This window comes from Urocampus carinirostris, chromosome 2 (assembly GCF_059441175.1).
Source record: "Urocampus carinirostris isolate Australia breed hairy pipefish chromosome 2, RoL_Ucar_1.0, whole genome shotgun sequence".
Classification (NCBI taxonomy): Eukaryota; Metazoa; Chordata; class Actinopteri; order Syngnathiformes; family Syngnathidae; genus Urocampus; species Urocampus carinirostris.
Window position 1 is genome coordinate 31,732,501 of NC_142350.1, and position 15,754 is coordinate 31,748,254.

Genomic DNA, 15,754 nt, shown 5'->3' on the forward strand with positions numbered 1-15,754 from the left:
TATTACTCCATCCCCTGATCTGAAACCAACATGAGGGCAAGGAAAAACTGAAAAACCTCAACATGAGGAATATGAAGAAACCCTCAACTGGTTGCCAGCCAGTCGCAGCGCACAAAGAGACAGGCAGCTCACTCGCTCATTCACCCCTAGGAACAATTTCGACTGGTCAAATAACCTGATATTCATGTTTTTTAAATGTGGCTGGAAAACGGAGTGCCTGGAGGAAATCCACGCAAGCACGGGAAGAACATGCAAACTCCGCACAGGGAGCCTGCCATGCCACCTTCTAGTTACATTGTTAGTTTTTTCAAAAATGTATTTCAGTATCTAGAATATGTCTGGTGTGTTTATCGTAATTATAAACCAACTCAAGGAAGGGTTCTGTTATTTAACAATCATGATGTTTCCAAGTAAAAATTATCAATTTTAAATCGGTATCGATCAATATAATTCTGTTCTTACTTGGATCGGGTTGATATCAAAAAAACAATACCACCCAGCCTGAACATCCATCCATAATCTGCATCAAATATTCCCAGTAGGGTCGCAGGGGTGCTGGAACCCATTCCAGCTATCTTTGGGCAGTGGGAAGGGGACACCCTGAACTGGTTGCCAGCTAGTCGCAGGGCACACAGAGACAGACAACTCACTCGCTCATTCTCATCTAGGGACAACTTTGACTGGCCAATTAACCTGACATGCATGTTTTTGGAATGCCGAGTGCCCGGTGGACACCCACAAGGGCCTAGGGAGAATATACAAACTTCCCACAGGACAGCTGGTAACTGGATTTGAACCCACAACTGTGTAAGCGCTAACCACTCAGTTGCCATGCCGCCCTACCCTGTTCGGAACAAATACTTGTAAAATATGTTTATTTGTACAGCCCTTAATCACAAAGAGTCTCAAAGGGTTGCACAGACCACAGATTATTGCAAACCACCGACTATTTTTACTATTACACCATCCCCTGATCTAAAACCTATATGAGGGCAAGGAAAAACTCAAAAACCTCAACATGAGGAAAATGAAGAAACTTTGAGAAGGGACCACACATGAGGTAATCCCCCTTCCAGGATGACCAGGCTGCAATGGATGTTGAAAATGAATAAATAATACACAGATATTGTCAACATAAAATATAGGTTATTCATATGGTATAGAATAGAAAAGTGTTCCACTGAGGTTACAGATCGAATCTCAGAGGGAAGCTCATTCCAAAACATCGGGGCCCGAATGAAGAACGCTCTCTAACCTGTAGATCTCTTCTTGGCTATTGGAATCACTAGTAGACCAGCATTTTCAGAGCGAAGGTTCCGGACCAGAACATAGGGGGAAATTTTGGACTCCGGGAGACCGGAGAGTAGTACATTACAGTAATCAAGACGGGAGGTAAGATCTTTCAAGCAATTTGACGGTTTGAATACAGGGATGTGTTCAATCAGTGGCTGTCCTCTAATTAGTATCATAGTTACCATCAAACTTGTAATTACTCAGTAAGTCTTTTTCAAAGGTGAGAAGAAGTCCCTTTGTGACGTTTGGTCACATGAAGTAGAGTATAACAGTTGCCTAAAAACATTCATATTAAAAGAAAATCCAGGCAAGTCATTTCAAAAGTATGCCTACTCAACATTGCACTTGAACTTGTACTTTTTTGGCATGGTTTTTTTTTTTCTCCTGTGATTTTTCCGTCTGCGTTTGAAGCGTCCGGACAAATATTTTCAGGTTGAGTGACACAAACGCATAGGCAACCATGACACCGTCTGTAAACTTGCACCCTCAGACCTTTGAACAAGCAAACCCAAATAGAGATTTGTCACGACAATGTATGGCCCCTATCTGTCCATGATGTTGACTTAAACTGACAGGGCTGCTGACCTATAATAGTAGTGAATTTGTTGTTGTTGTTTTTCTCTGTTTGATAAATGACCCAAATGATTATTGCTAGAAGTCTGAATCTACCATAGGGTTCTCTGGCTCCCACAGAATACTACTAAGGATACGTTTATTGTATTTTTTTGCTTGTTTAATTGTGCATCAGTGTCTAGCAAGAAAAGAGGAGAGAGGAATTATGTGCAAACATTGTTGTTCCAGTGTCATCCATGGCCAGTGGCATACAATGATAGACCTCAGGTGTTGCTCTAAGAAAAAAACTGCCCATTTGGAAAGGATTTCTTTGTATCTTATATAAAAGTATTCGAACTTTTTGGAAATTCTCACATTTCTGCTTACTTACATTTCTCCGCCTTCTTTCAATGTTTGCATGCTATCCTCAGTAAAATAAAGCTAGGTTCACACTGCAGGAAAATCTATTTTTTTTTTTTTTTTTTGCACAAACGCAACCTGTATCCGATCTTTTGAAGTCTTGGTGAACGGCACATATCGGATTTTTTCGCTCTAGACCCAGGCTACTTTTATACGTGGTCCTAAATCCAATACATAGCTAATCTTTTGGAATGCGACTTCTGTGTGAACGGTCAAGGAGCATTCATGCGACCTGCATTTCACTATTCTGTGTTCAACGAGGCGGGAGGAAGCGACCAAAAACACGGTGAGCATTCACTGGAGGTGAAGCAAGGTTTTGGATTCGATTAACAATTGGGGGAATAACTCTGTTCAGCCTCCGGTAACACGATAACCTTCAAATCGCTAGATACGCTGTGCCCTTAGCATCCATGAGTACATCCGCCAACAATGAGTGCATTGCATGAGCCGTTTTGTGTCCTCTTCTGCACAAGCTGAAGACTTGTCACGTTCAAACAGGATAAAAGTCACGAAACATTGCATAAAATTCGTATTTAGTTGGAAATGTGAACAATCTCAAAAAACAACATATTCTATTCCCCCCAAAAAATTTAAAAAAGGAAATTGAGCATTGAGCTATGCAATGTGAACCTATCCTAGGAAAACTTATAAATGGGTGGTTTAGTTATAGCAGACACCATTTTTTTTTTTAGATGTGTTATTCGTTTATATTTGGTTTCATTATAAGTAACATTTGATGGCCTGGAGAGGCATGGGTGCCACCAGGATGTACTTACTCAAGACACATCACAGGAAATGATGGCCCTGCGACCCTAGTGCCGAAGCCATCCACTCAACATCCATAAGTAACATTGGGCCCTTTAAGGACAGCCAATACACTGTGATCTGGCCCTCTGTGAGTTTGATACCCCCCGGTTTAGAATATTCCACAAAATTGTATCTGTAGACTAGTGAAGCCCAGTAGAGCATTACATTATCACAAAATCCCTTGGGTTGACTTTGGCATAACGTATTTCTTCTTAGTGCCTTTGCAGAGTCAATGCTTGGCTTGCAGAAGACCACATAAGTCCACCTGGCCTTCTTGGGAATGAACCTCTCCGGCCTGCAGTCACAGGTCACATTCTTAGGCACTTGTCTGATTGAAATTCATCAGTTTTTAGAAACAGTTACTCTATTGAGGCAATGGTGAAGGGGGGTATAATAAGTGGACTGCTTACACAATACAGAGGTGATGAACTTTAGTCGGCTTGTGCTCCTGCAGAGTGTCATAAGACTGGCCACTTTGGTTTTAGGTTACGCGCCTCCACAGATGCTTTTTCCGCACTAGTGATCACATAAAACTGATGTCCAATAATTAGAAGCATTTTTCATCCCTTTATTTTGTTCTTTGGCTTACCGGCCTCATGATGTACATTACTCTTTTTACTAGCTTTATGTAGAGGGATATTTTTGTTGACCGTATTAAATAAGATATCTTCAAAGATGAAAAGTCATCAAAATGTCAGTGAAGGCATTAACAGTAACGGCGGGCAGTTGGCGGTATCCTTTTGGTGAATTACCGCCCCCTATGGTAGTGAAAGTGATAACATTTCTCTATGCCTTCCAAAGTACAAGTTTGAATCAATTTGAAATTTGATTGGCTGAACCCACAGCAATATCACAGTGAAGTTGTGCTGCGGTGCCGCCTTCTCAAAAAATATTGAAGGCTTATGGGGAGATTCCTGAGCCTAGCAACAAGTAATCCTGAAATGTGGTTGGTTAAATGCTTGGATATGTAAGAACACATGTGGAAGAAGCGCACACAGGGGAGAATCAACGAAAGGAAGCTGACAGACAATTTGGAATTAATGTATTCTATATTTACTATTATTTGGGGCTTTTTTTGGCAAATCACAAAAAACTCAGCATCAGTTATTAATGATCAAGTATTGATAGACACATTATAATTAACATCACCTGATTCAGATATTTTTAGTGCCAGCAAAGAAGGCCTTGCAGGCCCTCACTGCCCACCAATGCCTCCAACTCAGCACAACGCATTCATTGTACTTGTCAGTGCCACATTTAGATAGACACTAGGTTATGCTCGAGTTCTTGCTTGCTCGCCAACCTAAAAAGTATTTTTTTCGAAATTGATACATTTATAGTTTAGTAGACACTCAAAATAGGGAGAGAAGACATCAATTAATTTTAAACTTGCAGGGAAAACAAGGGGACTGTACCCAAATCTTCAAGATACCAAATTTCTAATCTGCTCCCAGGGTCCTCCCTTGAGCCCTTTTTAAACTATATCTCCAAGGTTAGGAAATGCAGTTCCACCCTAAAGAGTGTGGGAATTGGAGAACAGCAACATTTAATCCCATGTAATGTCCTTTGCACCTATTAAAAACAGAAGCAAGCAGAATACATCTATTATAAAGTTATTTGTTGTGGTTATTTAGGTTTGAAATTGTTTATGTATGAATATATGCTTGATTTTCAGGTTATGATCCAAACGAGGACAAAGTAAATATTATGCACAAAATAAAAACAATATAAAACGTAATGAAGAAGATATTCTTATTTTTACATCAACTCATTGCTGGCCATAGAATAGAATAGAATAGAATAGAATAGAATAGAATAGAATAGAATAGAATAGAATAGAATTGTCATTAATATTAAAGTGGGGAAACATTGTTTGCAACAAGATTAGACGTCACACTCTAGGGTTAAACATGTCGAATAGACTTCAAAGAGAAAAATAAGATGAAAATACTTTCAGAATAAATAGGCAAAAAACATTTCCAACTTAGTGCTTAGAGACTGGCCCAAGTTATAGTAATTATCTATAATTATAGTCATGATCAACATAATTATCATGTAAGTTATCACAATTATTTGTAGCCAGACAAAAGACAGAGGTTAGAGAAAATACCCCTTCTAAAATACAAACATGCTGGCCAACAGACAGGAGGTGTAAGACAGTTAAAATGCCAAAAACTAAGTCTGATCTGTGATTAATTTATGCTCAGCCCATTCAAACAATGATTTTAAGGTACATTTCCATCCGTATCATCACTTCCAAAGCCTGCTGCTTCATTTTCAATCAACTGAGAAGTTTTACGATTACTTCCAAAAATATTTGACCACACTTATGCAAGAAATGTTTTCTTGCGTGTATATATGTTCCCTTCGTGTATTTGTTACAGAAGAGGTGTCAGGCAGACCGTTTATCATTTGCAAAGGCTGCAACTCTGAGCTCCCAAACATATGGTGTGAATTTGAGTTCCATCATTGGTCTACCCAAGACTGTTAAACTGGAGAATAACGGCTGATCAGGTTTAGTGGTTGCGAAGATAAAGCCAAAGACAGGAAGCTTATGGTGGATGGGATATATGTGGTCTCTGACCATCAAAGTCCATTGATACCTTATTACTGAATTTTCTAAGCTACAGGTATCTCCAGTTTAAATTATAATAAACCAAAAATGCCCAATTAGATAGACAAAAGCATGTCACATAGGAAGCCAACCTATTAAAAAATGTGATTCATAGCATGAAAATTACTGTTTTCTCCAGTCCAGTTAAAATGTTCATTGATGCCTATGGTTTAAAAAGGCAGTAAAACTGTAAACTTTGAAACATACCCACTTGTGTTGTAGTGATTTGAAAATGATTACTCCATTGAGGCTTAAAGACCTGTGGATTCATCTTTTGATAGATGTGATTTTGCAGGTTTGGGATTTTATTTTGTAGGTTAGCAAGTAACACAAATACCGAGACCCCTCGCTACTTCTCTAACTGCTTCAGTTATGGCTCCTTCGCAGGGAAAAAAACATTGTATTGGAAAAAAAAAATTAAGACAAAAAACTAAAATTTAAAAAAAAAAGAAATCTGATACTTCCTGCTCCAATTAGGAATGTTTCTGGCGCCCAAGATTCAAGCCGATTAGCCTTTCAAGTAAAAAAAAAAAAAAAAAAACTTTCTGTCTGTATGTCCATCCATCTGTTCAGCCGTCCGTAAATCCGTCCATCTGTCTCTCTCTCTCTGTCTCTCTCTCACTCGCTCACTCGCCTTCTTTCTCTCAGGGCTTTGATCAAGGCACCCCTACCTTTGATTCCTAGGTTGCCACAATATTTTTCAAAATTTTATCTAAAAAAACCCCAAAAACTATATGATTGATGTTGGGCAGCACGGCGGCGCAGTGGTAAGGGCGTGTGTGGCACAGCTCTGGGGTTGTGAGATCAAACCTTCCTGTGTGGAGTTTGCATGTTTTCCCCGTGCTTGTGTGGGTTTCCTCCCGGTACTCCACATTCCAAAAGCTTGCATATCAGGTTAATTGGCTGGTCCAACTTGTCCCTGGGTGTGAATTAGCAAGTGAGCTGTCTGTCTCTGTGTGCCCTGTGACTGGCTGGCAACCAGTTCAGGGTGTCCCCTGCTCACTGCCTGAAGATAGCTGGGATGGGCTCCAGCACCCCCGCGACCCTACTGAGGATGAGCGGTGCAGATAATGGATGAATGGATGGATTATTAATGTTATTTGGGTCTGTCCTGGTACCATTGGTTCAGTGCCAATGTTTGTCTTTTTAAAGTACAGGTAGTGACATTAGTGACCAATACCATTACATACTGACATTTTCAACACGATCAATGATCAAGAATTTAGAAGAATCATTTAATAACTGTGTACAGTATATACCCACATAAAAGACTACATAGCTGTCATGATTACTGATGCGGGGCACCTGAGTCTGCTCCGTTGGCTGCTTCCTTTTTCTTAAACCTCCGCCTTCCCGACAACACTCGTCGGATCGTTTGTGAACCTACGCTGCACGCTAGGTAAACTTTTGTGACTCCTGACCCTATCCTGCCCTGTTCTCCGTCCGATTCCCGTTGCCGACCTCTTTTCTGGACCCGTTTATGTTTTTGCTCCTCTGCCCTGGCCATCGACCTGTTTTTTCTCGCTGTCAACGACTACCTTCGCTCGACACGGGAGTGCCACTTATGCGTTTCAGCTATCCGTTACCCCTAACCGACGATCATCAGATCTTTTCCCCTTCTAAATAAAACTGAGTAAAACAAATCCAATTGGGTCCCGTCTCCGTTCCTGGTCCGTGACAATTGCATATAGCTAGAAACTAGAAAAAAATACATACCCAAAATGTTTGTAAATCGTGCACCCAAAAAATAATGAATAATTTGAGGTAATATAAATGAACATATTGGTAACAAAGATAAAAATAAAACAATCTTAACCATTTACCGTAGCTTTCATCAGTGCTCCGATGTTAGTCATATAACATTTTTGTAAATTCCGGAAAAGCGTTTTTATCAACAAAAAAAGGTAATACAACACACTAGATCATAATAAAAGCAGATGTCATCCCTTTCAAACACAATCTCAATGGCTGTGATTGAACAGAAAGAGCTCTGGCGACAGGGAGAACGTGAAGATACAGCGTGACGCCAAGCACACCTCCAAGTGCGTGACCCGGGCTGTGCAAGAGGGGGATATTGTGCGGATCCTCCACCGCATGACACAGAGAAAAGGAAACAGAGAACAATGACGGGTGGATAGTTTTTGTTTAAAAGAAGTCAGCAATAGAATAGCCCGACCCGAACCCAAACGTAACAACTGACATTTTAAGTTGAGTATGTTACTTCTACTACTAAGTTTAAAGTTTAGTAAACACCTAAAATTAGGAGAAACAACAGCAATGGATTTTTAGCTTGCAGCGATAACAGATGGGGACTCATTTCTCAGATAAGAAATTCCAGCCAGTCAAAAAACCTTCCCCTGAGCCCTTAAGTTTTATTAAATCTCATAGGTTACAAAAGTAGCTTTGTCCTAAAGAGTGTGGAAATCAAAGAACAGCAACATGATTAGCCAATAGTGACAATGATGTAAACAGAGGTATAACATTGCAAATAACGAACTGACATCCTATGTAATCTCCTTTGGAGGTGTCCAACATCAAAACCAGAATAAATTAAGAGCCCAACAAACAAATGTATAAACGGATAAAGCCAAATCTGGTCTTGTATATGCAATGGATTCTTTGAAAATCCGTACAACTATGTTTGTTTTTGTATACAATCTGCTAATACAATAATACTTTGACAATGTGAATACTATTATGATTCTAATCACACTAATAACAGTTGTTTTTGATAGCTTTCATTTTGAATCAATACAGCTACTGCAGGGCAGGTGCACAAACTGTGAGTGGACAGTTGGCAGACTTTCCATCTAGTTACAAGCGGATGAAATCTCCCATTCTTCCAAAAACAGATTGTGAGCAATACACAATCACGCATTCTGTGCTGTGATTCTGCAATTCCATGCTTTTCTTCGGGGAGGCCGAATTTCTGCAGTAATATGAAACCAGTACTCCCAAGTCTTCAGCTCCTACCCCCTTGAGTACTTTTGTGAGCACTGGTGGTGAGTTGAGGATTGCTGGCCAGTTGCCTATCAAAGCAGCTGCACAATTACAATCGAAGCAGGGAGAATGATGAGCAGGTTGAGCAGAAGCTGAATTTAAATAACGTATTCCCTCTTCTCTCCAGAGTTCTGTTTTGGATTGATTTGGAATACTGAAATACACTTGGTCCAACAATGTATTTACTATTATCATTGAACAGATTGGGGCGGCAGTAGCTCAGGAGGTAGAGCGCTCGTCTTGGGATCAAGGGATCCCAGTTCGAATCCTGGCTCGTCCGTGTTACATGTCGAAGTGTCCTTGGGTAAGACACTGAACCCCTAATACCCCGAATAAGCAGGTTAGCGCCTTACATGGCTGCAAGGCCGCTATTGGGAAATGTGAAGCACACTGTAAAGCGCTTTGGGAAGTCATTGACTTGAAAAGCGCTATATAAATGCAGACCATTTCATTTCATTTCATTTCATTAATGATTGGGCTGGCGGGAGTCTACCTGAAAATTATCACTCTGGGCATATTTACATCACCCATCAGTGTAGGTCTGCTTGTGGTTCCATGTTTCATTCATGCACATCTCATGCACTGAATTTCTAGGGCACTTGTTACTTCTTATTAGCTACAAAGTAATTTGGATAAACTCGCTCCTTGTGCCTTTCTCAGAACAAAAATCTGAAAAATGTCAGGACCAGAATGGAAATCAGACCCAATTGCGTTACGTTTCTCACAAGTTTTATTAAATGAAAGAGGAAGGGCTGCGCCAACGATTTAGAGTTCGCTAGGCGCGGGAAGCAGGTCGCTTTTAACGCGGAAGTGGATATTCCGTGGCAAGCAATGGCGGTGTCGAAAACAGAAAAACGGGTCAGTGGCCGGGACAGGAGAGCAAAAACGTGGTCGGGGTCGGAAGCGAATTGTAAGCCAAGAAAGAAGAGTAGACGTGGTAAGGATCAAAAATGGGTCAAAGAGACGGGAGCGAAAACAGGTGGGGGTCAGGGTCGAAAAAAGGCTTGCCTAGTGTCAACTAAGGTTCACAGACGGACTGACAAAAGGCGACAGACAGGAGTGGGTTTAAACAGGGACAGGGAGCCAATCAGAATCCGAGGCAGTTGGCGCCAAAGGAGCGGGCACAGGTGATTCACATCGGTAATCATGACAAAAAGAGCACTTTGATTGCACTTTGCACTATACTTGGACAATGTATGTATATATTGCGCAATGTACATGCTACTGAAATACATATACATCATTAATGTAATTTGCCTGATACAATAACTTTTACCACCCCCAAGTTCAAAACCTAAAATCGCCCCTGACATAGACTTAATTTATCAGTCAAAGGGACAGTTTGTAATATTTAGTAGTACCAAAAATTTAGTAAAAAACAAACATTTTTTTTTAAATTTGAATACAAGGAAAACATACATGAACTTTCATACCATTTTTTAAATTTTAACAATCATAAGTCGAGGAATTTGTAATTCTTTGACACAGTGGAATCCACACTTGGCCGCCATGTACTTCTGGCATCTCGTCGCCACGCTGTACTCTGTGGCACTGACCCTAGCTCGCATCAGACAACACAGTGCCATCTAGTTGCCTGATATTACACACTGGCGCTTTAAGTCAAGAAAAAAAGTTGTTTTATATATGCTACACGTTATATATTGCTTTCTTATGTTGTCAAGCAAATAATGAATACGCTGGAGGTTAATTTGTTTGAAAATCTGACTGTGACTCGTCAGACACAAATTTAACAGCACGTCACTGGTTGAAGATGACTTATTACAGTGGGAGTCAAAGGAGTCTGCAGAGAGAGAGAGAGAGAGAGAGGGGGGGGGGGAGAGAGAGAGGGAGAGAGAGAGAGAGACAGAGAGAGACAGAGAGAGAAACAGTGAGACAGAGAGACGGAGAGACGGAGAGAGAGCGCAAGAGAAGTTCATATTAGACACGAAAAGGGGGTATAAAGTGGCCCAAGACAAGACTCCTGCATGTGAAAGGCGCAAATGTTCACAGCAGATCACTTTTCAAACGCAAATCGATTGCATGCGAATGCAGTATTTTGAAGAAGGCTAATCTGGACAGTGGCTTTGGGCTGAGAGGATGAGTCGCTTTTGGCTGTCTATATTTTGCCATCTTTCTTGCAGTTTTGCAATACATCAAGTAAGTCACTGCGTATCTGATATACTCCTGCAGGCTGCGCGCGAAAAGTAGATAATTTGCGCATGAGAGTGCATCGAGTCCCTGAAGTATACATTGCGTTCTCTCTCCAGGTTTCTCTTTTGGGTCATGCGGCTGCAAATATAGACTCGACCGGCACATCAGACCTACTTTTTTCGCTTGGTTTACCTCAGCAAACAGGTATTCCAATCATTATCATTTTCGGATTGACATTTTGTTGGCACGGGTTTGCAGAATCCAACTGCACTCACACGAGTAGTTCCTCTCTTCACCGCTACAGGGGGTTGTAACTCTTATTTCATTATACGCTTTGATGTGGACAGGTACGTTTTGAATGATGGTGAGGTCTCCATTCTGAAAAGATGTATTTTTTACTACACTGAAGATGATTTACTGGGCAACTGGATAGTGAAGTGCATTCATCTGTTTTCTGTTTTCTTAGTGCAAACTGTTGCGGTTTGCTGCATCAGCAACTGTTTCCCCCTCCACATTTGCATGATAAGCAGATATAAAGGGTTTCCCATAAATTTACGTATGCACATTTCAGCTGCCGATAACTCAATTATGTATTCTTTCTTTAAAGAGTGATCCCATTGAACTGAGTGATGGCAACCCGACTTGACTTTACTGTAAATAAAGTAAATCTATTCTAAAATGCAGTGGCTGTGCATTTCACACCTAGGCCTTCAGTAGTAAAAAAAAAAAAAAAAAAAAAAGCATGAATAGTATCCTTATCAAATTGCTATATTATTTTTGGAATATAGCCAAATTTAACTCACCAAAGATAATTTTCATTTTTGCACAAAATCGTCCCTCCTTTCTTTCCCTAGGGAGATTTCAATTACTCTGTCGTACTGAATTCCTGTGTTTTTCAATTCCATCAAGAAGTTATTTTCTATCGCCATCGAAGCTAATGGTTAAAGTTGAGCCTGTCCTGTAATATTTCTGGCTTAAGTTTTTATTCGATGTATGGCTGAAAATGTCTTTTCGTCACTAGCAGTGGAGACAGGATTACTTTTCTTCACCATTTTATTGTGTTACACCACTGCCCCCTAGTCAATCATACTTATTGAAACTGCTGATATTTTCTTTGATCTTCTAGACGGCTTTGGCTCCTCCATCTCTCATTCTGGTTGGCTAAACCAGCAGCTTTACCGTCACTGATTGTGTGCCTCGGGCCTGCAGTTTTGATTTTGAAGGCCTCCAAGTAGATTTCTGACCCAGGCAACAAGTAATACTTGAAATGTGATTGGTTAAAAGCCTAAAAATAAAAGCACATATATGGAAGCAGCACAACCAGTGGAAAAGCAATGAATGGAAGCTGATACACTTAGTCAAATGATCTGATAAGTAGTTATTGACGAAGCACAATTCACATCACATGATCCACATATTTTTGGGGCCAACAGAGAAAGTCTTGCAGTTCCTGATAGCCCACCGCTGCTCAAATGATACACAAAAGTATGAAATCACAGTAAAAGTTAATTGATAATTTAGAAGGGTGTTTAACAAAGGAACATCAACACAAACAGTGTCGGGCACGTTACTTCTAAAAAGTAATTAGTGATAATTAACTCACTCCTTCTTCCAAAAAGTAAACGAGTTAGTAACTGAGTTACTCTATAGTAAAAGTAAATTGTTACCAGGAAAAGTAACTATTTCAGTTACTTTAAAATAAGGTGTTTTATCAAATATTTTGACATTTTCTGAAGATTATTTGGGTCAGTTGAATTTAGAAGAACAGACAGAAATCTGTGTTATATTTATTGCACCTCACCAGCAACAAATTTATCCTACACTTGAAGTGCAACAAAAATAAACAGAAAAGAATATTATAAAATAACAATCAGCAAAAAACAACATAGAGTGAGTTTAATAAACTAAATCTAACTCGACTTGTCCGTTGTAAAGATGAGAATTAGTTAGATTACCCCGTTACTAGAAAAAAATAACACCTTTACGTAACGGCTTTATTTGTAAAAGCATTATTCCCCACACTAAACACGAGTAACCATCATTCCAATTCGAGATAGGTTTAAAGCTAATGGAACTGTTCAGGACGTCCATAAGAAGAAAGATAACTAGAAACGTTTCAGCTAAGTCCAAGAAAGTCTTTGAGGTAAGCCATTTGTGATGTAGACATTTCAAAATCATCTCTCCATCGCATCTTGAAACGTTGTCAATTGAGAAGTTACATTCCAAGATTAGTCTATGCTCTCCATGATAAGTTCTGGACCAGAGAGTACAAGTTTTTGAGTGGTACTTGGAAAGATGTATCAAAGATGCTTACTTTCCTGCAAAGATAGTACGGCCAGGTTAGTTTACCAGTGATTACTGTAATTGCGTTTTCATACTTGTAGTTGCATTTTAGAATATAATTTTTCAAAGTCAAGTCTTGTTGCCATCACTCAGTTCAATGGCCTCTGTCGATAAATACATAATACATAAATGAGTTATCAGCTGCTAAAATGTGTATACAATTTTGGGGAACACCTTGTATTAAGCTCTCAAAATCCATCACATTTTTAGATTCTATATTGCATGAGGCTGTTGTAGTTTATTCACATTTAATATGCAGATAAAGCAGGAACAGGAAGTGCTACGTCCATTGTTCTTTCAAAACTAAGCCAAGGTGAGACCTCATATCAGTGGACCCACTAATGGCACTCAGGAGCCACTAAACCAACAAACGGACCACTGCAAGATCTCGTCACGTTCCATCAGACGAGATATGTGCGTGCTCGTGCGCTAAGTTCCTGCCGAATCTTTGTTTGTATACTGTCAGACATGGGTCATTGCAGATGTTTTTTGAGTTAAGGGGCACGGGGGGACAAACAGGAGTGGACTTAAATGTGTGTATGTGTGTGTATTGGGGGAAGGTGAGTCAAGATAGCATTTTTGAGTTGGGCTTAAGTGCATTCATGTCCCTTCAGACATTGAGGGGTCCTTGGGGGTCTTTGTGATGAGATCACAAAGCTGAAACACTTCAAGGCCTGGAGTGGGCTCCACACAATGACCACCCATGTTAAAAGTATGCAGTGGTGTTCAGCGTTTGAAACTAATGCTGCCATTAACTCTTCTTCGAACAGTAACAAGCGGCGAAGCTCGTGTCCAGTGAGGCGAAGTCAGTTTTACACATTAATGAACCTACATCTTCTTTATCACTTGATTGGCAGAGCGAGAAAAGTATTTTACAAACCGCAGCATGCAAAATTGTTGTATTGTCTTACCTTTACATAAACTTAAATGAAGTTTCTCCGCAACTTTTTTTGAATAAAGGAATCATAAGATAGGTAATCCTTCATTATAAAAAAATAAATAAAAATTCATGCCAAATTACTGACTTGCTTGAGCGGCTTGCTAATACCATTAATATTTCCATTGTTTGGGGCTAAGGTGAACATTGCACATTGCTCTCTGCACTATTGTAATTACAGCGTTATTGTTACAGTGTTAATGTTACTGTGTACCTGACTTGTTAACCTGACTGCCCATTTTGCGCATCTGGTTAGCTACTCTTCTTGCACTATCGGCACTATGGTAAAATACTATACGTAGCCAAAATACAATAAAACATTATTTATATCTGTACATTCAAGGAAACTGTGGGGGTCAGATGCATCGACATTTCGTTCTGTATACACGTGTACTAGAATGACAATAAAGTAGATCTGAATCTGAATCTCTGAATCTGAACACCGAATAAGAATCCTTGGTCTCACTGTTGCCCCTTTGCCATGAGGCAAGAGATTTACATGCCTCACTCTACATCTTCAGATACTCAACACAGTTTAAGTTTTATAATGCTTCTTTTGACTTAAAGCATCAATAGATAGATAATGTGCCATTATGAAAAAAAAAAGGCCGTGCAAAAAGAAAATAAATCATTGGATGCTGTGACTTGCAATCAGCTTTCTAAAACTATCGTTACTTTTTTGAAGTGTGTGTCAAATCAGAGTCTTTGGTCTCATTATTGCCCTTAACCATGAAGCAAGAAAATTGCGTTTTTTACTCGGATTATTCAGACACTTAGCACAGTAACCCATTACATACTAAATGTATTAATGACCATTATAGAATAATGTGAATATTGAGGATTTTTGAACAGAAAATTGACAAATGTACATTTAAATGAAAGATTATTTTAACACTGAATACATATAACCCATTAATATCCATCCTTCTATTAATTATCTGCCCCGCTTGTCCTGAGTAGGTCGCAGGAATGCTGGAGCCCATCCCAGCTATCTTCGGGCAGTGGGCAGGGGACACCCTGAACTTGTTGCTAGCCAGTCGCAGGGCACACAGGGACAGATAATTTGCTCACTCATTCACACCTAGGGACAATTTGGACCGGCCAATTAACCTAACATGCTTGTTTTTGGAATGTGGGAGGAAACCGGAGTGCCCAGAGGAAACCCACGCAAGCACAGGGAGAACATGCAAACTCCACACAGGAGGTTCAATCCCATGACCTCAGAACTGTGCCGCCCACGCGCTAACCAATGTGCCGCCATGTTGCCACCACCCCTTAATGTATTTTTCAATTTTAGATTTCATTGATGATGGGTGAGGCATAGTATCACCTGCCTCACCAGTAAAAATGGATATGTGACATTCGTAGCTGTGTATGGGAGTGAACGAGTGACTAAACATAGGCGATGATGGGCATATATGTCGCTATGAATGCCAACCAAGATTCCTCCACCATGTGAAAAAAAAAACATTTCCAAAAGTTGTTGTCTTTAGTACGATAAATAATAAACCCTACTGTACCCCCAAAATTAATTTTGGAGATCTTATTTTTTATGAAAGCATTAGGACATTTATTAATGATAACTTAGAAATCAGATACTCTTTAAATGACTCTTTAATGAACCATTAAGGGAACTA

The 15,754-nt window shown here is 39.9% G+C and overlaps 1 protein-coding gene across 1 annotated transcript in view; it reads left to right on the forward strand.

Annotated features, from left to right (window-relative positions):
* The first annotated feature begins 10,728 nt into the window (after positions 1-10,728).
* Positions 10,729-15,754, forward strand: part of adamts16 (ADAM metallopeptidase with thrombospondin type 1 motif, 16) — a 69,692-nt gene continuing 64,666 nt past the window's right edge. The window contains exons 1-2 of the mRNA XM_088327913.1: positions 10,729-10,843; positions 10,954-11,041. Of these exons, the coding sequence (XP_088184039.1) occupies positions 10,784-10,843; positions 10,954-11,041 (148 nt within the window). The 5' untranslated portion in view covers positions 10,729-10,783. The remainder of the gene's footprint in view (positions 10,844-10,953; positions 11,042-15,754) is intronic.